Raw genomic sequence first — 27,891 nt, forward strand, 5'->3', positions numbered from 1 at the left:
AGGTGGATTTCTGAGTTCGAGGCCAGGGCTATTCAGAGAAACCCTGTGTCGAAAAAACAAAAAGAAAAAAAAAAAAAAGAAAGAAAGAAAAGCAGAGGAGGGGCTGGACAGGTGGCTCAGCAGTTAAGAGCACTGACTGATCTTCCAGAGGACCTGAGTTCAATCCCCAGCACCGACATGACAGCTCACACCTGTAACTCCAGGTCTAGGAAATCCATCTTCTGGCTTCCTCAGGCGCCAGGTACACATGTGGTGCTCAGACATACAGTCAAGAAAAACACCCATATGTATTGTATAAAGTAGTAATTAAAAATTAAGAGAATACAAGGCAACTTATTAAATTAGAGACATTCTTTCTGTCCTGTTTTGGTTTTTGGAAATGGTTTCTCTGTGTAATCCTGGCTGTCCTGGAACTCACTCTGTAGGCCAGGCTGGCCTCGAACTCAGAGATCGAACTACTCTGCCACCAGAGTGCTGAAATGAAAGGCGTACACCACCACTGCTTGGCTGAGAGATTCTTTTTCTTTTTCTCTTTCTTTTTATTTTTCTTTTTCCAGAGCTGAGGACCGAACCCAGGGCCTTGCGCTTGCTCTGCAAGTGCTCTACCACTGAGCTAAATCCCCAACCCTGGCTGAGACATTCTTAAAAAAGGAAATCTCGCTGGGCGTGGTGGCACACGCCTTTAATCCCAGCACTTGGGAGGCAGAGGCAGGTGGATTTCTGAGTTTGAGGCCAGCCTGGGCTACAGAGTGAGTTCCAGGACAGCCAGGGCTACACAGAGAAACCCTGTCTCGAAAAACCAAAAAAAAAAAAAAAAGGAAATCTAAAGGGATTGAACAAGCATGCATGTGCTTGCTTGTGTGCTGTGTGTGTGTGTGTGTATGTGCTTGTCTCTGTTATGTTTGTGTTTCTCTGTGTTATATATATGTGTGTTTGTGTGTGCTGTGTGTTTCTGTATGTGTCTCTGTGTTGTATATGGTGTATCTGTTTTTCATGTTGTGCATTTTATATATGTGTGTATATGTGTATTTGTGTATGTCTGTTGGTATATTAAGTGTGTGTGTTATGTTTGTGTATATATGTGTCTTGTTTTGTATTGGTGTGTACATTGTATATGTGTGTGTATTGTGGATGACATGCGTGTGTCTGTTTGTCTGTATGTGTGTGTTAAGCAAGACCAAAACAGAATGAACTCACATGGACACAGTTAGCGTCTAGCCTGTTCGTCTGGCCCGTTTTTGGCAACTCTTCCCCCTTGTAATCAAGAAGGTGGGCAACCAGCAGATAAACTTGACTCATGGCCATAACTTACTGGACCAGAATGGAGGCTCAGATTCCAGCGAGGCCAATCAAGTCCTTCCCAGAGAAGTAGACTTGGGACCTGTTGAAGAGACCCAGGGTAGGTCAGCTAGGCGGGTGTAGCAAGTGGGGACAGGTGAGAGGTCTGAGGGTGCCTCAGTCTCTGGCTCTCACCAGAGACAGAGCAGCCAGTACCTGTAATGCTGTCACATGCATATTTGACCTTTGTCCAGTCGCCTGCACTCAGCTCCTAATGTCCTGGAAAATTCTGCAGTGGTGTTTTTCTGTGGCCAGGGCTGACCAGGACTGAGGGCTGCTGGACAGTCTGAGGATGGGGCTGGCTGCTAAGGGAAACTAACTAGCTGTGTGGAGAGGGTGGGAACTTTCAGCCCTGCCCTCCCTCCAGCTTACTGAGAGGGGAAGAAGGTCTAGATGTCACCAGCCGCTCCCACATAAATCCTCAAGAGAACAGGGGGGTCTTTGTCATCGTTTGTTTTGCGAAAAGATCTCATGGATCCTAGACTGGCCCCAAACTCACTACAGAGCTGAGGCGGACATTGCTCCTCCTGCCTAGGCCTCTGAAGTGCTAGGATTACAGGTCCCTGGCTTTCTGGGATGCTAGGGCTTCCTGGGTGCTAGGCAACACTGTACCTCAAGAGGGCAGTGTTCTGAGCGCTTTCTGGTCAGTGCAGCCAGGGTCCCCCGTGCCCTCCCTGACCTGGGCCATTCATTCGTCTCTCCACTGTCTCTGTCACGTCTAGTCCTTTATTACAAGTCAGAAAGAGCCAGGGAACAGTTCCCAGAGTTCTCAGAGGGGCTCCAGCAAGTTAGCGGAGCCTGACAGGGGGGTCATGGGAACTGGGCTTTATCAACAGTCGTCCAGAAACAGGGAAAGGGCTGGTTTCTGATTGAGGTCTGGGAAACAGACCTGTGGATGGTGCATCGAGTGAGGCCGCAGTTGAGAATAAGGTAGAAATGAGACAGGCTCACACAGTCAGCCCCTCGGGAACTCTCACCCCATCTGCCCTTACTGCTCTTGATGCTGCCCCGACAGGGAACTTGCAGGTCCAGATCTTCCCAGGATCAATGTGTGGTCTGCAGTACCCCGTCTCTGCATCTGCTACTCGGAAGAATTAGACCCCGGCATAGATGTTACCCAGCTGACCGCTTGCCCCAGAGGGACTCCACTTTGTCCCTGGTTGTACCCTTGCTTTGCAGCACTCTGTCCTCTCAGCAGCTCTGTGTCGGACTCAGCTGCCCTCTAGGAACATGGAACATGCCCTCTAGGAACACATGTACACACACACATGCACACACATGTACACACACATGCACACACACATGTACACACATGCACACACATGCACACACCCATCAGAGTGTGGTCCTTAGTCACTTGCTCTCTGCCTGCCAATAGCACTGGAAGTGAGTGTGTAGGAATGCCATGGAATGGATGAATGAATGAGTGGATGGATGAAAAAATGATGTAATTTTGAATAGGCCGGTTGGGGACAGTAGCTAACGAATATGAAGATTAAAGGCCACCTCTAGCCATTGCAGGGATAATTCTGTCCTTCAAGCTGGAATTTACACTCGGTGATGATGGGGCCTGATACCCCCAAAAGCAAGGAGGCTGAGTTTGCTTCTGTGTGTATGGAGTGCGTGTATGTGTGCCTGTGTATGTGTGTGCATGTGTGTGTGTGTGTGTGTGCATGTGTATGTACATGTGTGTGCATGTGTGTATGTACATGTGTGTGTACATGTGTGTGTATGTGTGTATGTACATGTGTGTGTGCATGTGTGTATGTACATGTGTGTGTGCATGTGTGAGTGTGCATGTGGAGATGTCAGTGTCAGACATCATTCTCTGTCTGTCTGTCTCTCTCTCTCTCTCCTCACCTTAGCTTTACCTCAGGGAGAGAAGAGAACTCTCCCTGAACATGGGATTCTCCAATTCAGTCAAGCTGGCCAGACAACCACGGAGCCTCGAGGATCTGCCTGTCTCTGCCTCCCTCCTACTGGCATTACTGAGGCCTGTGGAACCCAGCATTTTATGTGGGTTTGGAATTCAGACACTCATGCATCTCTGAAAGCACTTTACCAACCGAGCCATCTCCCGCCACCCCGCCTTCTCAGTGCTTTTCACAGTGCTCCCTCAGCCTGTTGTTGCCAGAGAAGGGTCTGCAACAGTGCATCCCTAGCTCTGTTCTCGAATCAAGGAGACTTACAGCTTTAGAGAGAGGCCGTGGAGGGAAGCCCTGTAGCCTCCGGCAGCCTCTCTAGCCAGCTTTGTGATGGTCGGTCTGGCTTCTCTGAGCCCTAGGCTTCGTCCCCAGTGGCCTTCACCTTCACTTTCCACCCTCAGTCCCTTGATTAAAGAACTGGGGGCAAAACCCGTTGAGGGGAGAGAAACGGGAAGAGGAGGCCACAGCAGAGGTCCAGGAGTTCCCAGGTGACTGTGTCTCCACCTCTCTTACCACGGCCCCATAGGAGAGGGAGCTGGGGGTCAGCACGAGTCTGACTGTGGGTATGCAGTGGGGTTAGGCAAAGCCCTGTGGTGAGAGCCTTTATTTGGGGACCACATATCACGCCAGCACCTTAGTCTTACTATGTCTTCTTTCAGCCACACCCAGCAGCCCAGTGTGCAGAACAGACCAGAGACGCTCATGACTGACCAGGGGTTGGCCAGCTTTTCCCACAGAGGGGTCAGGGCTCCCTGCTCTTTTCTCAGACTTTGGTGTCTATTTGTGGTGTGTTTTTGTTCAAGGTCTGTGTGTACAGTATACAGTGGGGGCAGGGTGGGGCAGGGCAGGGCAGGGCCGGGGTGCGGTCTCTGGATCCATCTCCGCATTTGGAGAGCAGGCAGTTGTGGGCCTGAGCTGGAGCCTCTGGCCCCTGGGCTCTGTCTACTGGGAGGCCCAGGGACCCTGGACAAGCTCAGCTGTAGATGTTCTCAGCAGGGCCGAGAGACCAAAGAGCTGGGAACTCTAGTGACCTGAGGATTCCCATTCCTTCCTACACCCTGAGCTCAGGCAGCTGTCCCATCACTATATGCTTGGATGGCATGTATAATCGGGCTGAGACCTCAGTGGGGAAAGGGACTCTGATGGCCTGACTTGAGCTGACGAGGGTACAGCTCCCTACTCTGACTTCCAGGTCATGAAATCTGTTCAGGACCTCTGGAAGAGCAGTCAGTGCTCTTAACCTCTGAGCCATCTCTTCAGCCCCAGGCATGGGCTTTTCAAGGGGAGTCAGAGCAGACGGGGGCATTGTGGTAGCCCTCCCACCTGTTTAGGCAGCTCTGTTCTGTGCCGTTGGGTTCTGAGCTTCGTGGCCAGATCTACAGGGCTATTTATTGTGAGGCCTTGGGAATCAAGGGTTTTGTCTCTTGCTGACCTCTGGCCCTGGTTAGCTGTCAACTTGACGTAGCCTAGAATTAATCTGGAAAAACAATTTCAACTGAGGAAATGGCTAGATCAGGTTGACCCATGGGCAGGTCTGTGGTTTGTCTTAACTTATGTAACCCCAACCCACTGTGGGCAGCACAATTCCCTAGGCTGGGGGTTCCTGAACTGCATAAAGCTGAGCATGAGCCTTCCTGTCAGTCAGCTAACACCATCCCCATACTTCCTTGGTCAGAGGTAATGGCTATGCGGGCTAACACGCAGTTCTGTCTTCAAGCTCAGGTCTTGATGCCCCTCAAGTCTTGAAATGATAGCTTTTCTGCCCTCTCCTGCTTTCTGTCAGGGTGCTTTATTACAGCAACAGAAAGAACATAGGCCATCTCTCCAGCCTGCGGCAGGGGAGGCGGAGGTGATACCATGTCAGGTTGTCACAGTCTATTGGGTTTCCTGTTGGCCATCAGGCCCCCGGGGTGTAGAATCAGACAATACATCCATCAGCTCACTCCTTCAAGAGTCAGGCTCCGAAGATCCTCTGGACCCCCTCACACAGCTCTTCCCCCATCGAATGGGTATTTTTCCCCCCAGAGGGCTAGCCCAGCAAACAAAGAAAACACATCCTGATACAAGTCAAAGGTTGGTACGGTTTTTATTTTTTTGCTTTTGTAAAGAAAAATAACATCGTGTTTATATATGAATCAAAACATAAAAGCCCTCCCCTGGGTGCGCAGGGTGCCAGGCTGCCCTGCTGGGAGGGGCCAGAGCTTCTCTTTAGGCGTTTCCTCAGGGCTGGAGACAAGGATGCCGAGGGACAATTTGGTTTCTTTAGGCAGGAAATAAAATTTAGAAACTTGATGCATCCATTGAACAAATGTAGACCAAAAGAGGTGTCACCTCCAAGCTGAACCCTTTGTGGCAGCTGGACTCATAGAGTCCTGACCCCTGACTGGTATGAGGCAATCCAGGATAGTATTGAGAGCTCCCGGGACAGGAGTGGAGAGGTAAGGTCAGGGCTGCTTCCCTACAGTTAAAAAAGAAAAAAAAAAAAGTACTAAAAGCACCCAGAGCTTAAGAGACCACCTCCCAGCAGGGAGGGCTGGAGGCATCTGCTTCAAAGCATGTGCCTCACCTGGCAACAGATGTGTAGAAAAATAAAGTTAAATTTTATCCCTGAATGACAGTGAAGACCCTTCCCTTCCCCATGCCCCTCCCCCAAGAATCCCCAGGGGTATGATACAAACACACACACACACACACACACACACACACGCTCACACACATACACACACACACACGCACAGGGCCAAGGCCTGACCCCTACAGGCACATGTAGCCCCCACACTATCGAAACAGCCAGTGTTAGGCCAACGCTCCTCCTCCTCCCTCATGGGACAGGATGTGCTCCAGCGTGCTCCAGCAAGCCTGCAGTGCCCTCAGCAGGCAGTGGCTGGGCACGTAGGCACCAATGCCGGTGGCCTGGAGCCACAGGTCAAGGGGGACACAGATTGGGACAGGATGGAGGAGAGGAGAGCAGGGCTCAGGAGTAAGGGAGGGTCCAGTCTCATCTGAACTGTGCAGCTCACGAGCAACTGGTGGGTCAGGCAGGGACCCTGGATGAGAGAGGGGGAGACAAGGGGAGCTCTGGTGTTCTCGGTAACAGAGCTACTTGCTGGGAAAGTCACAAACAGGTGTGTGAGGCAGGAGATCATGGGTTTATTGAGCCCCAGGTTCCCTGCTGCTCAGCCCTGCCTGGAGCCAACAGTTGGGGCGAGATGGGCGGCTGCTGCCTGATGCAGGGAGCCAGGCTCTCTGGAGGGGGCAGGTGTGAGGATGAAGTGATCCAGGCTCCATGTGCATCTCTCAGGGGCTTTCTTCATCTTGGTTCTTGGTGGGGCTCTGCAGCAGACCTCTGGTGTCTCGGAGGCAACAGAAGGGCACAGGCAGCCTGGTTGGTCCCTGCCAGAGCTACAGGAGCAGTAGTGTCCCTGGGGCCTGGCAAGCCTGTCAGAGATCCCTGGTTTTGGGGTCAGAGTATCAGCACCAAACACAATTGATGTTTGCAGTCTGTTGGGTGGACAGCAGGTATCCTGAGGTCAGGGACTTGACCCAGGAGGTCAAGGCAGAGACAGAGCCCCTCGGAGAGGGATCTCAGCGCCAGTGTCGGAAGCAGCTTGCACCTGGCGCTGCCCTCGGGAAGGGCGCTCGGAGGTCAGCGCAGGCTCTGGTACAGGTAGGCTGAGGTGAAGAGAGCATTGACTGCCAAACTCACAGCCAGGAGGCCCCGGACCAGGGAGGGACTGACACGAGCTGAAAGCAGGATACAAGTCAGAGGCAGTGTGGCTGGCACCCTAACCCTCAGGCAGGGCCTACCCCAGGGCAAACTGCCTGCTCCAAATGGCCAGGCCACACCCAGCATCCCTCCAGGAATGTTCTCCCTGCATGGAGGAGCTGGGGCCCGCTTCTCTGAAGGCCTCTTTTCAGAACCAATGTGACTACATGGGCCTAGGCCACGCGGCCTGTGTCTGCCTGTACCCAGCAACAACAGGGTTACCAAGATATCAATGTCACAAAGGAAGAAATGGGAGTTGGTGGGAGGCTACCCTGCTCAAGTCTCAGAGATTAAAGAGTGCAGAAGAAGCCAGGATGATGGTCAGTCATCCTTCCTTCATCCCAGCAGAGGCCAAAGGATGCTCAGTTTAGGGAGGCTGAGGCCAGCCTGGGCTACAGAAGACCTTGCTTAAACCAACATGAGCAAGGGTGGAACGAGGCCCAGGTCTTCTCATCAAAGCCACAAGACACAGTCTAGACCTGACCCAGGCAGCACTGAGACCCTCAGTCAGGAAACCTCACAGGCTGACCTGTCCCTCTATCCAGTGTCCTGCCTTCCTTTTCACCCAGGGGATGTCACTGGGATTGACTGATGGTCTCATATGCTGCCTATCAGTAGTCCAGCAAGAAAGGAGCCAGGGTCTACCCAGGGGCTGGTCCACTCTTGCCCAACCATGAAGCATTTGGAAGGCCCAGGCCCATACCCCAGCAGGCTCAGACTCTCCTTAGTGGGGCCAACCTAGGCACCCCCAGTGTCTGCTCTAAGCACAGGAGCCCTGGGCTACCTACCCATGGCTACTGAACATCTGACGTGGGGCTAGGCCAGCTGAGGAGATGAACCAGAAGAACTACCACAGGTAGTAGCTTTATCATTGTCCCCAGAAGGGGGCTTGGACTACCACAGGTAGTAGCTTTATCATTGTCCCCAGAAGGGGGCTTGGGACTGGCTCTCCCACCCTGGGTCACAGACCTTTCCAGGGAGTGGTCTCCTCTGAGCACCCTTTGGTGGTGGTGTCTACGACGCAGGTGGAGGACTGGGACGACTCGTCCTCTTTCTTGATGGAGTGGCTACTGCGGGCGCTGTCTCTGGCCACCATCGACCTCATCTCTGTGGACAGAAGAGTGAGCATCCTGCTGTGCTGCAGCTCGACCCCACGGGTATCCCTGCAGCTCTGCTCTAGGCCCTGGACAAGGTCACACTGCTCACCTCTCAGAGCAGCAGAGGGTCAGGGCAGCAAATGAGCATTGAGCGGTACCAGCATGTCCTCTGGGCAGCGAGCATCACTGAGCCCGTGTGGCCAAATCTACGCACACTTATAGCCCAGAGCAGAAGCCACACACCCCATGTGAAAGTCTGAGTTTTAACAGAGTCCAACTAACTTTTAAAAACGCTTGTCAGTGTAGAAGGGTGCGGGCAAAACGAGAGCATCCATGAAGTACAGGCTGACAATGCCCCACAGGTTTCCAGGCTCTGAAAGGATACAGCTATCCACCAGTCTAGTGCTGAAGAGTACGTTCCTACCACTGTACAAAACGACCTCCAAGATGGGCCAAGAGCCCCCATGGCAGTACCTACTGTGTGCTTCAGCCCCACACATACCCATGGTGCGCTTTGTGTCCCGAGTGCCATTCCTCTGCGGCAGCTGGGGAGACTCAATGAAGAGGCTGCCGTTGGGTGGCGAGTACTCCTCTGAGCTGCTGGGGGTATTTGGCGCTTCCCCAGGGGATGAGAACAGCAGCAGTTTCTGTCCTTTCAGGTTGAGCCGTGCAGGGCTGATGAGGGGCCTGCGGTGGCGCAAGGAGCCAGAGCTGGAGGCCATGGAGCTGGCCACGGAAGGTGCTGGGGAAGGGAGGGGAGAAGCAGGGAAGCTGCTGGACAGCAGAGAAAAGTAATCTGCAGAGAGAGAGGACAATGAGAGAGAGAGAGTGGTGACAGCAGCAGGCACACTGGCACCTGCACCGGACACTGACATTCGCCACCCGCCACTGGGACCTGGTGCGTTCCCTCAGCTCACGAAGGGAGGTTAGGTGTAGGCTAGGGAGAGCGGAAAGCCAAGCAGGAACCTGAGGGAGGAAGGGCCGGGCCCCGCCGGGAACTGAGCAGGGGTGAGGGTGGGGCTAGCCCCTTAGACCTCCCTGGGCTGAGAGCTGGGCTCTGGCAGGAGCAGACTCATATCTGGTCTGAGGTCAGCTGGCCTGATGAGCTAGGGCTGCAGCCGGCGCCTGGCTCTATCCACAGGCACAGCATGACACTGTCCAACCCGCAATGGTCCTCTACCTCACATCAGAGGAAGCTTAGACACATTTGTTTGTCTCTTGCTGTGGGCTGGGGTTTGAACACAGGCCCACTGCCCCTAAACTCACAGTTAACATTATACAGATGCCTGTGGCCTCAGGGTTGCCTGGAAACAGTTTTCCAGTCCCCTCTGCCAGCTCTGTCTCTTTACCTGAAAGAGAAACCTCCCCTGCTGGAGACACCCGAGACGGTGGCCGGCTCCCGCTGAACAGGTATCCTGAGTCTGTGCAGAAAGAGAAATGCAACATAGATAGACCTAAGGGTGACGAGCCAGCACCCTCTGTCCCCACATCCCTGCCACAGTTAACTTCAATGCTTTCATAAAAATAAGTACTGCCACCCAGGACGCAAGGGACATTCCCACTTTGCCAATGAAGACACCGAAGCCTCCAGTGGGTCACAGGAAGTCAGCAGTGGTGTCTCGGTCTCTGCCTCATTGCCTTCTTTCCACACAATGTGCCATTTTAATTTTAGGCCTATGAGTGTTTAGCTTGCAGGCAGGTATGCATGTGCACTAAGTGCAGTACCCCAAGAAGCCAGAAGAGGGTGCCAGACTGCCTGGAACTGGAGTCAATCAGTTATGAACTCTGCTGCTACCTCACGCTTCAACAGAGAGATCTGCTGTCCCTAACTGTCACTGGGACTGCTACCTTCCTCTCCCAAAGAGCTTGAGACAGAACCTGTTAACCCAGCTGCTCCCAGTCAATGTGCCCTGGGCCTGGGGAGGAGTCAGCTGCCAGCCTGGAGCTGCAGAAGACACAGGGTCTAGGCTGTCTCTAAGACAAGCAGACACTTCTGCCACTGCGAGTGCTTGGCCAACTAGTCCTATCTGCTCTCGGCACAGTCCCAGACACAATGCCTCATTCTGTTGCCATTGTTATGTCAGATGCTGAGGGGAATCCAGGGCTGTGTCCCCTAGGTAAGTGTTCTCCCACTGAGTTGTCCACCCAGTCTGAACTCACGGCCTCTTTCTGTACCCTGATGAGAATAGGGTGCAAGGTAGCAGCAACCAGTTGATTTGAAGGCTGACTCCTTAGCTTCCTGCATAGAGTAAATCCTTACCACCCCAGAAAGTGTACACGACGACTCTCCTGTCAGACAGGGAAAGGAACACCATGGGACACAGCTCGTCACAGTTGGCGTGAGTCGGGGAGCACTGGCAGCTGGGTGAGTGGTAGGCAGAGCCTGAAGCTATGGGACCGGACCAGGAACTGCTCCTGCACAGGGCAAGTCCTGCCTCTCTCCCTGGTGTTGGAGATGCTGAAGCTGCAGTAACACGAGGTGGTAAACCGAAGGTCAAGGGAGCTGGGGACAGATCCAGGGTCCTTGGAGCACATATGCGCTCTTAACCGCTGAGTCACTGATCTACCAATTCTTATTACCTGTCTGTCTGTCTGTCTGTCTATGTATGTATGTATCTATCTGTGTATGTATCTAAGTATGGATATATGTATCTGTGTGTCTGTCTACCTGCCTACCTGTAAGACTCTGCTATGTAGCCAAGACTGGTCTTGAACTCTCTAGGTAGCCTGGGATGGCACTGAACTCTGGGGTTTACCAGGAAGATGAGGGGCAAGACAGAGGCCCCAGAAAGGGCTGGGCCTTGGTCTCTTCAGGCTCTGCAAGGAGCAAGCAGCCATCAAATACAACTGACCCAAACAAAATCTCTGTTCTTCAGGCACACATTTTCCAGTAAGAAAAACAGGAAATGAGAGGCAGGCGGATCTGAGTTCGAGGCCAGCCTGGGTCTATACAGTAAATCCCAGAACAGCAAGGAGTGCAGAGAGAAACCCTGTCTTGGGGGGAGAAAGCCCCCCCTCCCAAACAAACCCTACCAAGCTCCTATGACTGTAATGACCAATGCAGTGACATCAATGCCTGCAGACGCACAGGTGATAAAGAGGGACATGGAAGGCATCTGTGACAACCCTCCCCCCCTGCCTCCCCAAAAGAGTAGCACTCTAAACAGGAAGCCGTGGAAGGGAACTCTTAAACAGCGGGATAGGATGCTGAAGTGCCGCTCTCCACAGCTGATGGCTTCCAGCGGGTGTGTGGGAGGGAAGGGCTCAGCTCTACTTAAGGGCAGGCAGCCGTGCTCCAGGGTCAACTTGTTTGTTTTTCTCTATTCTTCAAATATAAATTTTTTAATTTAATTTTTTTTTTTTTTATTTTCTGAGTGAGGTGACAAGACTTGGGGGCTTGACTGGGCAGGGCTGGGCAGTGAGTGTGATGTGAAATCCCCAAAGAATCAATAAAAATATGTTGGAAAAAGCAAAAGCAAAATAAGAAAGGTAGGTAGGTAGGTAGGTAGAAAATGGTAAACCTCAGAGAGCATTCATTTACTGAGACTCAACAGATACTGGGGTACAGGTGTGGGGGTGGTGTTGCATGATCCAGGCTGGCATCAAACTGGCTATGTAGCTGAACAGGACCTTGAACTTCTGACTCTCCTCTCTCTCTTCCTTCAGCGTGCTGGACTTACAGGTACATACCACCATGCCTCATTTATGTAGTATCGGGGATCGAACCCAGGACCTTGTGTATGCCAGGCAAGTACGCTACCAATTGAGCTACATCTCTAGTCCTCTTCTGAGCCCTTTAAGCATATCATTTCCGATAACACAACCACCCACTGGGAACAGTCTCCTACAGGCCCATGTTTTACAGGGCAGGCAAACAAGAGGATGTGATTTGTCACCGTGGCTGCTGAGTGGGTTCACTTGGATCTGAGCCTGGCCCTGACCATCTCCTCAGCCAGAGTTCAACTACCTTTTCAGTACTGCCCCATCACAAGATCCCAGGCCAGCCGTCCCCAGCTCGATTCCGTCATCAGTGCTCCAAGGTCTTACCAGTCCGGGTCAGAGGAGGTATGGTTCCCAGCGAGAGGGCCCGACTGAGGCGGCCTGGCAGTGAGGAGGGGGAGACCCGACGGGGAGATCGGAAGAGCTGCTGCTTGGTGAGAGGCAGGAAGCCAGGTGGGGTGGGGATGAACAGGGATGCTGGCGAGGATGTGACACTTGGGTAGGGCACAGCCAGGCTGGGGTTGGAAGGGAAAAGGCTGGCAGAGTCTCCTGAGAAGTACCTGCAAGGGCCCGTGGGGCACAAAGAGAGGAGAGTGCATCAGGAAGGTTCTGGAGGAAGCCCCTGCACAATGGGCCCGCCCCCCCCCCACCCCACCCCCCCCCGGTATGAGGTGGGCCTGAGTCAGGGTCCCACAGGAGGCGTGCGTTAGTTGAAGCAAAGAGGCAACTGTCCACTGATTAGGAGCGGGTGGCTGGGAAATGCCAACGTGACTCACCCCACCCCACATGCCCCCTCCAGCCCCTCAGGCTCACTGCAATCTACGTCTACCGGGAGTCTCGGCATTAAAGCGACACTGTTACCCTGGCCAGCTTCATGCCAATCCACCCTTGGCCCTGAAGCAAACGTTCCTATCCCCAGACCAGGCACTCCGCTAGGCTCAGCAGACCTGGGGTTCTCCTGGCCACCTCCCATTCTTTGCCTACAAGTTCCCAACAGAGCAGCTGGGCCCAGAGACACTCGGGATGATCTCCAACTGGACTGGAACTTCAGAAGATGCTGTCGTATCTCCATGGGGCTGTGCTAGTGATAACGAGCCTGTCTCCTGCAGCACAGGGGGAGGCAACCAGGCCTTGGGTCCCCAGAAGAGGCTCTTACACTGTACTTGCCAAACTCAAACTTAGAGAAGACCCAAGACCGCCACCAAGCTGCCCGAAAGACAGGTGACAGTGTCTCTTTAACTTGAGAACAGGACAAATCACACAACAGAACCTGATGGCCACAGGCCAGAATGTCAACCATGCTTCCGATTAAGGCACCCAATTACAGAGGGGAGAGCGACAGAGGCAGTTAATATATTAGTCTGCCGTCTGGAAGGAGCTTCTGCTATCCGGCCTTACCTCGGTCCCAAGGGACAAATGAGCCCAGCAGACAATGTGCCGACGAACCGGGCTGGCAGGGCCGGGCCCCGTGGTGAGCAGGGGTAAGGTACTCATGCTAGCATGGCTGAGTGCTTGGGTGGGGGTGGGGGGCTACTGCTAGCCAAGCTCTGCCCCGCCCGCCTCTTTCCCCACTTTTCAATTTTATAGGAGAGGTGTATGTAGCCAGATGGTGAATGTTCAGGGAACCAGACGACCTTCCCAGTCTCTTGCAAAGGACCGTGAAGCCACCAGAACTTCCAGATCAGTGTCTGGGGGACATAGGAAATCAGGGCACAGCAAAACTGCAGAGGGGCATTCTTGGATGTACCCTAACTTTGCTCCCAGAGCTGCCTTTTGGGGGCTGTTAGAAACCCTACTCCTTGATCAAAGACTGAGGAGGGATACCATCCCTGTCTTAAGTAAAGTTGATTTTTTTTTTGTGGAATGGGGTTTATCTCAGTGGTAGACTGTCAGGTGTGTGTGTGAGCACGCCCATGCATGTTGGGTGTGTCTGGGTTTGATTTCTAGCAAAATGTCCCTCCCTCCAAAAGTGTGCTGTTTTGCCTTTTCATTTCAGGATTACAACTGAGTCTGGCTGGATCTCAATGAATGTTCCAGGGGAAACACGTCCAGGCACTTTAGGGCCAGCAGAGGCGAGGCTGGAACCTGGGTATCACATGCTTGACTGTGTATGAGCCTCTGTGGGAGGACACTGGGCACTGCTGAGAATTTATTGGTGAAGTTGCAGCAGGTGTCAGTCAGTCTCTGAGCAGGAGCAAAGGCATGGCCAAGCCCTTCCAGCAGGTGGCAGCATAGGATGCTACATTAGGTCTCCTGTGTCCATTCCTGTCATACCCAGGAGCCAAGGGTGACCCTGGAAAGGGCAGCCCCCAACGACCAGCAAGCAATGGGGGATGCAGTGCATGGAAGGTCCTAGCCAGGCGGGGATCCTTACGCAGCACCTAAAGCTGTGCTGGGCATTGCTAGTGTGTCCCCACTCTCTCCAGCCCTGCTCGCCCTTGGGCCACGGCCATGGTTAACCCTGGGAGTCCTAGCCACTAAGCACGGGAACTGTTGCCAGGTTTGAAGCCTCTCTCAGGCTGCACTGTGAGAGGGCTCTGGAGGTCTGTCTCCCTCTTGATGTGATATAGAGTACCATCAGCAGAGGAGTGAATCCCAAAGGTGGGGAAGCTTTGGCAGGGGCTGGACTCTGCTCTGCTCTGCCCTGGGCAGTTCCAGAGGCAGTCTCTTCTGTAAGGGCCCAATGCTTCTTTAGTGAGAGGTCCCCGAATATCTGCATGCTCAATCCCTACCCGGCGAGTCTCCTTCCTTTTCTGTTCCCTGTGAAGAGGGCCAGCAGGCCGACGATGCGCACTAATCCACCCCCCCTCCTCCAGGGAGGCTCAAGCCTTCCTCCTCACCCACAGGTCAGAGGAGCAGCTGGGCCCGGAAGCACTGCTCGTCAGCACCAGCTCCCCATCCTGCTCCCAACCCCAAATGCAGTACCCCAAACCAACCCACCTCCCTTGTGGCACAGAAGCCCTTCTGAAGAACATGAAAGAAAAAAAGACGCGGTACCTGGTGCCAACCGGAATGAGCAGGACCCAGGAGGCATTTATTGAAAACACAGCATTCAGAACATGGCATCTATGGCCAGTGTGGTTACAGTTGTTAGGGCCGCTGGACAATCACAATCTACTACATGACACAGGCTTGCACTGGGCGCAGACAGAGGACACGGCGGGATGGACAGGCTGGCCTGGGATGGAGGGTGGCCTGCTCCAGGGCAAGTGTTACTGGAGTCTGCTCGGCCCAGCGTGGGGACGTGAGACGCAGACGTGAGTACAGTCTCCCTCCTTCCTTTCTCAGGGATGCCACCTCTATGTACCTGGGATGACCCCACTATGATCGGGGATGGCCCAGTGGTTGTCCCAGTCAACGAGCCACAACCCAAGGGTGCCTGAATTTCCTCAGCTTCTGCCAGCGACACCAGAACATGCTTTCTCCAACTAACAAAACTTTAAAGGACCATTAATGTTAAAAAGTAACAGGAACGCTTTAAAAGGCCAGGAATCCTGATCCACCATAGGCAGGGTAACAGGCTCAGCAGGGATTCTGGCTGCTCAGAGCTGGCTCTGTGTATCATAAATAATTTAAACACACACACATGCACACACGCACACACACACCGGCTTCTATCTAATGCCAAGAATGCAGAAATTAACACCATATTGTCAGCTTCTTTGAGATCCACAATACACAGGAGAGGACGCGCAGACAACAGCCCCACCGCCTGTTACATCTTTTTTCCCGTAGGCCAGTTCCTTGGAGGAAAGAGACAGGTAGGTGTTCCCCGTCCTCTTAGACAGCTGTACCCCACAAGGTCAGCAGCAACTAGCCCACATCAACCAGGGCCTCACCTACACTTCAGAGACCTTCCACACCCTTATCCAGAGCAAGCTTGAGCCCTGCGATGCCTGCAGCAACGCCTGCTCTCCTGACACTGGCAGGTCACCACATGGACGCTGAGTAATCCCAGGTTGCTATCTGATAACGGAGGGTCAGAGGATAGAGGCCTCAAAGAGCTTTACCACAGTGGGGCCTGCTTGCCTCTCAAGCTCCCTATGGGGTTCCAAGGAGGACTGACCAGCCACCTCACAAAGACCCCAGTGAATGGTCAGGTCTGATGGGACACTCACTTGTGTGAAATCTTCCTCTGCCCTCCCTGGGCTCCGGTGCAGAGGGTGAAAGAGCAGCACTTAGAGGGATTTAAGTTAGCAGACAAGTGGCAGGAGCAACTTGTGTGAGTCAACCGGGAGCCACCAGAGGGCAGCATCCAGGTGGGCGGAGCATGGGCCTATGGTCCAGATGGATCCTTAGACAATGAATGACTTCTTCCCATGGCCATTACCTTCACTGCCAGTGTGTCACCTCTCGTGGTCCTCAAATCCACTGAGGCCAGCACCTCAGAGCCTTAGAAGAGGACCCAGCACTTCCCACTCCGATGGCTGAGACAACAGGGATTTGTCAAAAACCCATCAGTTAGCAGGGGCCTGAGCTGAGTCAACTTTTGGGGGAAGCTGTGCCTGGGAAGAGGGTGAGGCTGAGACCACATGGGGCCAGCAGTTGGCCCCAGAGAAACCGAGGGCAGAAACCTTGGCACCCTCCAAAAATTATTCCAAGGAAGCCATCAATGCTAGAGAGGTACAAGGGACAATGACCCGGTGTCACCAACAGTCTGTTGGGTCCTGTTTGTGCGGAGCGGCTACTGATCTAGGATGATCCATCCTCCTCCTACCTGGCAGACCATTGGAACTTGCTGACCATAAGGAACTGCAGGGCTTTCTACTTACTGACCACTTGAGAGGAGCCTGCCTTACAGACACAGCCAGGGCAGGCTGGACCCAAGGACTGCCTTTGCTACTCCAGGGAAGGACCCTGAGGGACCATGAGTCTCAGGAAGGAGGGACCAGGAGGTTCAAGGGATGAGCGGGCTGCTCTAGTCCTAGCTCACCATGCTCAGAGGCCATGGCTTGTCAACTGGCTGGTGTCAAGCAAATGACAAGGGTACAGCAGCAGTCTACACCCTCGACTGTGGACTCAGAGCCAGGGGGAAGCAATGACAAGACTGGGTGCCTAGAGCTGGCAGGAAGCTATGGGGCTATGACAGGGTCTCAGACCAGAAGCGGTGGCAGTGGTGAGCAAGTACAGGCCACCTGAGGAGCACTGAGACTGGGGGAGCGGGATGGCTAAGACAGCGAGCGGAGGGGGTGAGCATGAACTCAAGGCTCTGCTAAGAGGGTGGGGAGCGGGATGGCTAAGACAAGATGGAGTTGCCAGCTTCAGGGGCGGGGCCGAGCCCGGCCCATCTGCCACCTGTCCTCCCCCCTGCAGTCACTGCTGCTTCTCTGACCTTCGGGGCCGGAACCTCCGTGGGCCTGTCGATTTCCTTGTAGCCACAGCTGCGGTGAAGCCCACCAGGCAGCACAGGGACGTGGTACTGAACTTGAGTGTGTCTAGCCAGCCGGGTGAGGCAGCCTGTAGATAATTCTCTGCCAGGTGCAGCCCCAGCAGCAGGGCCCAGAGGCAGGTGGAGAAGGCATCGATCCGCCGGAGCCTGCAGGAGAGAGCAAGGTGAGTGTGTACCCAGAGAACAGTACAGAGCCTCCCTGTCAGTTCCCATGCCACGCCCTATCTCCATTGGACCCAGCTCAGAGATGAGAGGCCAGTGAGGCCAGAGGGTCTGAGTCCACCCTCTGAGTCACAGGCTGCCCAACACTAAGCAGGTCGGTGCTCCTACGCCCATCACTTGGCCTGGGACCAAGGCGGGCACTGCCCTCACTTGAGCTTCCACAGCGTCTGTTACTCTGACTTTAGACATGTGTGAGATGACTGGGCCCAGCCACAGATGCCAGCAGGAACCGGCTCAGTGTCACTGTCATCTGTACTTCTGCGCTGTCCTCCTGGCCCCTGGAGAACTTGAACAGGCCTGTCTAGAGTTCAGCCCAGAGTAGGGGACCACCAAGGAGGCAGCAAAGCTTTGTGCAGACTTCTGCCCACCCAGTCCCAAGGCCCCGCAACACACCTGATACGGCCAGCCAGCAGCATGGCCAGCAGGCAGGTGAGCAGGCCCACTGCCACAATGCTGGTCTGGTGGCTCTGCCCAAAGGCCCAGGCCTCATGTAGCTTCTCTGTGGCATGCTCAGGCAATAGGCCCAGCAGCTGCTGCCAGCCCTCCGCCTGAGAAGTGGTGTTGTCCGAGGCCGCAGAACTGTTGCCCCCAGGAGGTAGGGCTGGGGGCAAGGCAGCCCCCGGGGTGAAGGGTTCGCTGGGCCCATACAGTGTAGTGAACAACAAGAAGGCACAGGCCAGGAAGGCCAGGGCACGGAGCAGGATGACCTGGAATGGGGCCTTCACTGCCGAGGAACTGAAACTCTGAGGGAGGGAGAGATGGGTCAGTGAAAAGCCAGAAAGGCACCAATAGCTACCCTATGCCCACATGTGGGATGCTGGCCAGTCCTGTTTCCATGCCCTTGCTCTGATGCTCAGGGACCACTGCCTCATCCCAGGCTATTGCCTCACTATGATAGGTCTGTGGGAGAGGGAGGGGCTCTGCTGTCTCCTTTAGAGAAACATTTCTACACATGGGGACTTCTAGATCGTTCAATCATCCTGTCAAGTTTTTATCAGCAACTCCCATTACACTTGACTAGAATGCCAGTAAGATATAGCGACAACTCTGGAAAAAGTTCATTAGTTTTTTGTTAGGGCTGGAGAGATGGCTCAGCGGTTAAGAGCACTGACTGCTCTTCTGAAGGGCCTGAGTTCAAATCCCAGCAACCACATGGTAGCTTGCAACCATCTGTAATGCGAGCTGATGGCCTCTTCTGGTGTGTCTGAACACAGCTATAGTGTACTCACATACAGGAAATAAATAAATAAATCTTAAAATTTTTTTTTTTGTTGTTAAGTTATTCAGACTAAAACCCAAGAAGCTAGAATAAGAACCAAAGGTCTGAGGTCTGAGGACAGGAGCCGCCTGTTCTTTTGAGCAGACACAGGAGAGTAGGGACAGAGGTAGTGTGTCCTCATGGTCAGTGGCCAACTATGCCACATCTGACAGGAAGTCACATCCAGGTAGAGGAGGAGCTTCCTTGAGGGGGGAGTCTCTGCTGTGCACTCGCTGTTCTGACTGCTCTTCTGCATGCAGATAGGCTTCCCACTGCTAGGCTGCGGTCCTGCTTACTCCTTTATTACAGCTTAAAAGCCCAGACTATTTGCTTAAACGCTGTAATGCACGCCTGGGTCTGACCCCTAGCACTGGTGTGCATCGTGTGTGTAGCCCCTGGCAAGCATCTCAGCCCCACCCTTGGTTCCCACAGCCGCGACCAGGAGCCCCAGTGCTTGGGTTTCCGAATTGTGAGGCTGCCATGAGGAACGAATACAGGGTGTCTAGAAAGTAGACGGTCAGCAAGGCAGCCTCAGAGCAGGTAAGGCACGCAGCAGCCACATCACTATCCTAGAAGCCCTTAGGAAGATGGCGTCCAGCTGGTGACAGCAGGGGGCCACCAGGCAGCTGTTTCCCAGAAAAGGAGTCTTGGTACACTGCACTATGCCCCACACTAGGGCCCAGCTCCCAGACCATCTCTCCCCCCCCCCCCGACACCCAACACCCAAATGTCCCACAGCCTCAGACCTGCCCATGGGCCTGGTCAGCCTCCCGACGCCGGAACTGGTGGCTGAGAAGCAGGGCACGCAGTTGGCGGTTCTGGTGTTTGATGTAGTACTCGACGGCCGCCTGGCATGGGCGGCACAGCTTGTACGTCTGCTCCAAGTGGTGGCGGTATACCTCAATCTCCTCGTCATAGCGGCCCTGGGGTGTGGACACAGGGCCTACATCACGGCTGGGAACTGGGTTCAGACTCCGGCCCTGCCTGTGCAAACGGTGATCCGCGCTCTCAGGAGTGAGGGCTAGGAGCGGAGGCCATGACACAGGGACAGTACCGACATTCTGTAGCTCACAGCCTGCTCAAGTGGGGACACTGAGCTGACACTCTGCATCCTGGCAGAAGGACAGCCAAGCAGCAGGGCCTTCCTTCTCCTTGATTCTGAAGGTATAACACACACCAGAGAGCAACGAGTCTTAGTTCCACAGCAGCCCGGGATACAAGGCCCATCCCTTGCTCCCTCAGAGATGCAGCAAGGTACACAGTGAGCGCATCGGAGGGAATGGTTAGTGTGATCTCTCGTTGGGGTAAACAAGAAGTCACCTAGCATCAATGCTCCTCTCACGGCCTCTCTGTAAAGCCCTTTAAAAAATGACATGGACAGCCCGGTGTGGTGGCGCACACCTTTAATCCCAGCACTTGGGAGGCAGAGGCAGGTGGATTTCTGAATTCGAGGCCAGCCTGGTCTACAGAGCGAGTTTCAGGACAGCCAGGGCTACACAGAGAAACCCTGTCTTGAAAAAACAACAAAAACAAGAACAAAACAAAAAACAACAAAACAAAACAAAACAAAACAACCACGACATGGACTCACTCATTTAGTGCACATATATGACCATGTCAGCAGAGGCTGGAGGGTAACATGGGTAAGTTTGTTCTCTCCGGGGACTGCAGGAATCCAACTCAGATAATCAAGCTTGGCGCTAAGTGTCTTTGCCCCTGAGCCATCTTGGTGGCTCTCCCTCTTGGCCTCCTGGTTCATTCCCGTCCCCTATCTTTCCTAGGCATCTTTGGGCCTCAGGTGGGATTGGCTCTCTTCCTCTCAGGAAGCCACAGTGAACAGGGCTGACTAACGAATAAGACCAGGAGGCTGCCCTCTAAGGCTGCAGCTGGAACCCAAGGCCTCTCTACCTCCCTTTCCTCAGGGACAGAGCCGTCTGTCCTCAGGGACAGAGCCGTCTGTCCTGGCAGGCTCTGGTTTCCATGGTGTTGTTCTCCCAGTGGTCACAAGATCAGCCCGGCTGTGAAGGAAGCCGCACCCTGGAATGTGAGACCCTGGGGCGGCAGGTGACAGTGTGGCTTAACCCAGCCATGTGTGCTCACCTCCTCCCGTGGTGTGAAAGCAGCCAGCTGCTTGATCTTGGTGGTCTGGTGGTGGCTGCACCTTCGGCACAGCAGGACCTGGCTGCTCACCCACTGCTGTGGCTGTGCGGGGTCCCGGGGACTAGGCACGCTGCTCACCACATGGTTCAGGTGCTCCATGTACTGTGCTGGGATTGGCTTGTTGTAGTCTCCATTCTGGGAAGGAAGGAAGAGGCCCTGGTCAGCGCAGGCCCGCTCAGGGAGGTTCCAGATGCAGACTGGCTTTCTCTACACAAAGAGCAGCAACATTCCTTTCTGATGCTGCCTAACATAGAACCCCAAAAATCTAGGTGCTGAGAAGCTACCCAGCATGCACCTCAGGGCAGGCCCTGGGGTACCCTTTGCCCACATCCCTCACCCTTGTCCCTTAGAACTACACACTGACACTCAGGCTGCAAGCTGGCCTGTGGGCAGGCTGTCTGTTACTAACTGTCAGTAAAAGCTACACTCAGACACTCACATATTTCCCATGGCGGCTATACAATCAAGGCTGTGACAGAGAACAAACTGCCTACAAAGCTAAATACTGCACCTGTAGGCCTGAACTCAGACCTGCCCTGCTCTTGACTCTAACCCCAATCTCACCCTCTTGTGGGGAGACAGGACAAGTGGCCACGGTTCCCTGAACCTGCTCTTCCTCCTCAAAGGGAGACACAGTGCCAGGACCAGAGTTAGAAGACAGTGGCGTGGAACGTGAGCTCAGGCCAGCTCAGCAGCAGCCTTAGCACTGGCCATCCACTGACAGCCCATACCTCTTGAAAGCCATTGTACTGCTCACAGTGGGGACAGTCCCAACAGTTGCGATTCCCATAGGGCACCAGTGTATCGTGGTTGCAGAACCAGCAGTTGACCATCGTGTGTGTTGGCTTTACCCTAAGGACCAAGAACAATAGTTAGCCTGGAAGACTTCGGTATCTGAAATCACATTTCAAGAGCAGGAAGTGGCATCCAAGATGGAAACGAAGGCCCAGCCACAGGGCGTGGAGTGAGAAAGGACTCTTAAATGTTATCTCCCAGGATGACTGAACCGACAAAGTACTTCGCAGGAGGCACTCACCGCTCTGTAGGCTCCAAAGTATCCACCTGGAAACCCAGAGCCCCAGCGCCCACTGTTCTGGGTCTCAGACAATGCAGGGTAGAGAGGGGGGCAGCACAAGGTCAGGGATAGCAGCTAAGCAATGGGCCAGTAGAGATGATACTTATAGAAATCAAGTTTTGGAGAGTTGTCCTTCCCAGGGGAAAAAAAAAAAATCCTAGAGAGCCAGCCAAGGAGGCCAAGGGGCGGAGACAAGTCACAGCTGTGCAGCCAGGGCCCAGCCTTTTGGGTAAGGGGGGGGGGCAGGCCCACAGTGGGTTTTGTTGGTCACACAACAGGTGGGGCCTGCAGGATAATCCTGGCCCAAACACTGGGGATCTGTGCAGCAGAGGGCACACAGCAACTGCCCAGCAAATCCAGTCCAGGAATCTAGAAACAAATGACTGAAGGGCACCAGCTGGGAGCCCTGGTGTCCCGACCTTGCCCTTTTGCCCTGTCCTCACTCAGAGGCCATGTCTAGTTCAGGGGCATTGCCCAGACTTAGGTAGAGTGAGCCACCACACACAGATGGCCCTGCTCCTTAGAAAGCATCCTAAAAGGGTGGGTCTGCCCGTGGACCTTACAGATGTGCTCAGGAGGGTCTCACTTAAACGCAGTGTGTAAGCCAGGCCTGTAAAGTGAACCAGGTACGGTGCCTGCTGCTTCTGTATGTCTCAGACTCAATGACAAGACACAAGGAGTTTTGTAATGGAAAAGGCCTTCTAGTCAGGAGGGAAGACAGCTGTGGAAGTGGGTTTCTAGTTCCTGGCCCAGCCCACACTGCCTGCCCATCAGCTCCACTCCCTCCTCGTACTGTGGGCGGGTGCAGATGGGTGTCCTGTCAGCTGGGAATAAGAGCACCTCCCTCACTGGGGCTTGCTCTTGGGAAGTACTGAACAGAGTCCTGGCCTAGTCCATGTCAACACACGGCAGCGACGGGGACAGGGACATGGTGTGCACTTCCTGCTGCCGGAGTTCAGGTCTAATGGCAGGAAGAGTGCTGCAGGGATGGCTCGGCAATTAAAACACCCACTACTCTCGTGGATCCGAGCATCCACGGCTGGTGGCTCACAACCGCCTGTAACTCTAGCTCCAGGGGATCTGATGCCACGGGCATCCGCGGGCACCTGCATTTATGTACTCCCCCACCACCACCACCACACACACACAGTTTAAAAACAATAACAACCGCACAGGCTGGAATCGTCACTTCAGTCCCTCATTTTTCAGATAGGTTGCGCAGACTTTGCTAGGACCTGGCGCCTGACAGCTTCGGTGGCCCCCAAATGGAAAAGGGGACACAGGAGACTGCGGCACCAGCTGTGGCTGCAGGATGGAGATGTGCTCTGCTGGGGTGCCAACGTTTGGCATTCCTGGGTAATTAACCACTTGCTTTGTGGTAATTTGTACATCTTTTATAGGCCTCTTTGTAATTATGCACGAGGCTTGCCTCACAGCAAGCAGTGTGCACTCTCACCTGCCCCGAGTCTGAGGCAAAGCACCACCTGCCCTGGGACTCCTTAGCCCTGGTTCTATTTGACGGGAAAGGTCGCTTTCTGGGCTTGCTCAGAGCCCAAAGACAAGCAAACAGGGGCTGTTGCTCTGGAGTGGCAAGTCTGCCAGGAAGCCCAGCCCACCCAGGAAGCCATCATTTCCACACTGAGTCTCCAGCTCCGTTGCTAGGGAAATGGCTCCTGGCCTGATCTGCAAGTGGAAGGCGGGGGATTCATCCTCCCCTGAGGCCAGAGGCTAATTTCTGCCAGGGTGGATGCTTGGTGGTGGGGGTGTTCTTTTATGGCCAGAACAACCATTGTCTGCCTTGGCTAGGTGGGATCCCTCCACCAGAAGCTACCTCCTTCACCGACAGCCCCAAGAGGTATGTGGGCAGGAGCAGCAGGGCGGCTGGCCAGAATCTCAGACCTTCTAGCACCAACCAGCTGCTGTACCATGTAACCAAAGAAAGCGTGGATGAACATGCAAACAGCCCCAGCAGCCACTTCACAGTTTCAACACTGTCCCAGGGCAGACTGGGCAGTCCTGGCCTCAGAACTCACCCAGTTTTGTTTCAGGGACGGTCCTCGCAGCTTCCCTGGCAAACCCCTTGGTCCACTTTTCTCCCTCAAGCCAACAATCCCAATTCTATGACAAATCACATTTGGGGACTACAGTGGAGGTGATTAGATAGCATGTTGTTTTAACAAAAGAGAAGGTTGACTCAGCAGAGGCCAGCATCTTGGTCCATGACCAAGCCTAGGTCATATTCATCGCCATGGGTGGGTGAGGGACCTGGAAGCCATCTCTCCAACTGGTCATTGTCATGTTTTACCCTTGGGATGCTGAAGGGAACCCAAGGGAGCCTCGGTAGATTGATCATTCAAAGGGGCCAGGGGCAACTGCATGCCTGATATCCCCTCCGTGAGATCTGAACGCACACAGTAGGAAACATGAACACGTGTCTCTGGTGTCTCTTTCTCCATCAGCCTAGGACACTTAGGAAAAGCAAAACTCCTGCCCCACACCTCAGCATAGGTAGCTACTTCAAATTCTTTGGCCCAGGAATCAATCAGGGCCCATGTTATGTCACACAGGAGAACTGGATGGGCTTAGTTCGTGGGGTGCTGAGTCTGTGGGGGACCAATGTGCCTATCTCTTCCTAAAGAGCCTGACAAGCTCTGCCTGTGAGGACCAAGCTTAGTTTCCTGGGTCCAGGGAAAGCTCAGCCTCACAGGATGCTCCGTTTCTGCTCTTCCAAGTATGACCTCACCCAGGAGGAAGAGTACAGACGGGGCTTCAATGGTAGCAGCAGGGCTGAGTGCGACTCTGCACAGCCTGGACCAAGGAGATCCCATCTCCAGCCTAATCTCACGGCAGCAGAGAACCCCCAAACTGACCCCTCAGGGGACAGAGCCAGCCCTGGACAGACACATGCCCATCCATCCCACACACTCAGTCCATCAAGAACCATGCAAGGCTTTCAGAGATGACATCTGAGCAAAATGTACCGCCTGACTGTGACACAAGAACCACAATTCACAGAGTGGCAGGGAACAGATGCCATTAGGGCTGGCCACCAACATGCAGGGCATATGCTGCCACCCAGAAACAGGTGCCCTTAGCAGCAGGGTAGAAGGCAGGAGAGGGCCAACTAAAATGCACACATCAAGTGGCCACTCAACGGAGCAGGCAGCTCGGAACAGTGAGTGCTGAGGCGAGCTTAGACACAGGAGTACTCGCCAGAGGGCCTCTGAGTGCTGGGACAGGCTCTGCGCTACACCTGAGAGAGGGTATACATATGTATCCTCATCTCCAAACGCAGAAACTATGATCTCAATAAACACAGACAGGCCGTGAAAGTGCGACAGTGATGGGTGCTAAAACCCAAAGTGCAGTGTGCAAAGGGACATCTTGTCACACACGAGTGGCAGCATGAAGAGTAGCAGATGCACAGGAGTGGGATGTGGGACCTCTACCCCAGACCCCAAGGTCCGGGGCAGCCGCTCTGGCTGGTGTGGCAGTGTGGGTGTGAGACAGGGCTCCTCCACCTACAGCCGGTGATGCATAGCATCCCTCCAGGCTCTGTTTTCCCAGCTTCGAAATGGACAGAATAGCAGCACCTGCCTCATTGGCGCAGCTCCTGAATGACAGGTGCTCTGTGCATGTCACCTGCACAGGAATGGCAGCTGCTCTCATTCTTACAGTAACTGGGACAAGAAAACTCCATGGGTAAGGTAACGGGGTGGCTGGCTTTGGGCTCTAGATAACTTCTCTGTGACCACTTTGGCCAGTTTTAAAACTCAGGAAGGGCTGACCTGAACGCAGCAGCAACATTTTCTTCACACGGCTCCCACAGCCTGGCCCTATGCCATCTCTGTGATTAGCTTGAAAACACCCACTCCCCTAAAGGCCTTCCAAAACTAAGTTCCTGTAGGCTCTCCTCTGGCATACTCAACCCCCATTCTTCACCACAGAGGATTCCTGCCTGCCACAGCTTCCCCTCCAGGGAAGGGGAAAGAAAGCTGCAGCTTCTTGCTACGTGAGGCTTGCTTCAGAACTGTGAGAGGCCGATTCACTTCCACATGAAACCCAGACCTCATAAAGACACAGTCACCTGAGACACCATGCTCTGACCAATCAGCAGCAGTGCTCCAAACATGGTACCTGGGCAGTCTGGTGTCAGTATGAAAAAAGCATGAAGGGATTTTTGGATGCTCCTGAAAGAAATAACATGTCCCGCCAGGCGTGGTGGTGCACGCCTTTAATCCCAGCACTCGGGAGGCAGAGGCAGGTGGATTTCTGAGTTCGAGGCCAGCCTGGTCTACAGAGTGAGTGCCAGGACAGCCAGGGCTATACAGAGAAACCCTGTCTCGAAAAAACCAAGCAAACAAACAAACAAACAAAAACAACAAAAAGAAATACATGTCCCCCATACACCTCACCAAGAACTCAGATTCCTGTCTCTAGCAGAGGCAAGGCATTCATTGGCAGGACAGGAAGGGTGACAGGCAGTGAGCCAGGCCTGGCCACAACAAGTCCCGCTCTGCTCTTCTGGCCAAATGCCACATCTATCCTGAGCTGGCAGAGGCAGCCAGGAGGTGCCTGGCTTTTGGGGCAAGCTCTGCTTGGCACATGAACAGACTGCCCAGGCTCCCCTAGGCCCAGGTAAGGAGGGACTGCTTTTGGGTTGGCTGATCTTAAGCAGTCCCTCTGACTCCCAAAAACTGGGTGGGAACAAGACAGGAAGCTTGGGTTGAGATCTAGAGTCAGGCACTCTCTCAGCCCGCCTGGGATGTGGCCCCCGGTTTCAGACACAGCTGACATCCATCCCCTCCTTAGGCGCCCCTCGTGACTCACCTACCGCTAACAACTTTTGCCTGCCCTCTCCTGCAGAAGAAATGCAGGGTTAAGGAGGGCGACCCATCATCACCCTGGTTGCCAGTTCAAACCATAGCTCCTTGTCATCCAGCGACTAGGGTCAAGTCCGGAGCTCTGCACATCCCCGGCTGTCCCAAAGAGGCTCCCACGAATGCGTGTATGTTCCTATCCTCGGGAAATGTGATCAGGTGAGCTATTCTTTCACGCTGCTGGAGAAACGACTCCATTCTGGGGTTTGACTACGGCAAGCTTGGAGTACTGGGGTCTGCGTGGTCTCTGAGCCATGACAGGCCAGGGTATTGACCCCAAAGCCCATCCCAGACATGTGTCCAAGGAGTACAGCGTACACCTCTGAGTGGACAAGTTCCTTAAATGTGTGGAGCGCAGGCTCCTGCCTCAGGCTGCTACTGCTCACACGTGCCTTCTAAGTACTCAGCTCCAAGGCTTCTCGGGGGAAAGCTTACGCGAGGAATATTATTGCTATCGCACACAGACCATCAAGCGCCAGCTCCCATCCTCCTAACCGATGGGCGGCAGAGGCCCAGCAGGGCAGTCCAGCCAGGAGCACCGGCCTCGAAGGGAGGAGCAAGCAGCAGCCCCCTCCCCCAGCCACGGCCCGCGGCTGCTCCCCCGACGAGGCTTTTAGGGGGTGAGGGCAAAGGCGGAGGCGGAGAAAGCGTCCCGCATTCGCGAGCAGGCCTGGTCCGCCCCTGGGACTCCGCCGTGGCCTCGCGGGGGCGGGGCGGCGGCCCGGGCCGCGTGCAGCTGGGCGCGCACTCACCTCCGCGCAATCCGGTAGAGCACCACGCCGGCGGCAGCGCACGCCGTGACCCCGAGGCCGCCCGCCAGGCCGGCGGTGGGGCAGCTGGCCAGCAGCGCGCTCACTCCCTCCATGGCTTCCGGGCCGAGTCGGTGGGCAAGGGGCGCGGGCCGCAAAAGGGACTCCCAGCGGCCCGCGCGCTCCAGCTCGCGCCGTGACCTTCGCCGCTTTGTAGCCGGCGCGAGCCCGCCCCTTGACTCGGCGCGCTCCCGCCGCGCAGCCAATCGCGGCGTGGGGCGAGCCTGAGTGGGCGGGGCGCCTACGGAAGCC

At 54.5% G+C, this 27,891-nt stretch overlaps 1 protein-coding gene across 1 annotated transcript; it reads right to left on the reverse strand.

The window, feature by feature from the left end:
• Positions 1-5,324: 5,324 nt before the first annotated feature.
• Positions 5,325-27,810, reverse strand: Tmem201 (transmembrane protein 201). Its single transcript, XM_021160550.1, has 11 exons — positions 27,583-27,810; positions 21,607-21,727; positions 20,816-21,010; positions 19,462-19,638; positions 17,851-18,200; positions 17,179-17,382; positions 12,174-12,406; positions 9,476-9,547; positions 8,629-8,922; positions 7,999-8,136; positions 5,325-7,007 (listed from the first exon to the last, which is right to left on the reverse strand). The coding sequence occupies exons 1-11, from the start codon at positions 27,693-27,695 to the stop codon at positions 6,910-6,912; spliced, it is 1,995 nt and encodes a 664-aa protein (XP_021016209.1). The 5' UTR covers positions 27,696-27,810; the 3' UTR covers positions 5,325-6,909.
• Positions 27,811-27,891: the final 81 nt, after the last annotated feature.

This window comes from Mus caroli, chromosome 4, assembly GCF_900094665.2.
Source record: "Mus caroli chromosome 4, CAROLI_EIJ_v1.1, whole genome shotgun sequence".
Lineage (NCBI taxonomy): Eukaryota > Metazoa > Chordata > Mammalia > Rodentia > Muridae > Mus > Mus caroli.

Bases quoted from the DNA above. Each gene is read 5' to 3' on its own strand.
- Tmem201 (XM_021160550.1), bottom strand. From the start codon at position 27,695: ATGGAGGGAGTGAGCGCGCTGCTGGCCAGCTGCCCCACCGCCGGCCTG. The intron at 8,137-8,628 runs GTATGTGTGGGG...TTCTGTCCACAG, and splicing joins GGACACAAAGCGCACCATGG to AGATGAGGTCGATGGTGGCC. The intron at 7,008-7,998 runs GTCTGTGACCCA...TCCTGCTTTCAG, and splicing joins GGAGACCACTCCCTGGAAAG to CTCGTGTCAGTCCCTCCCTG.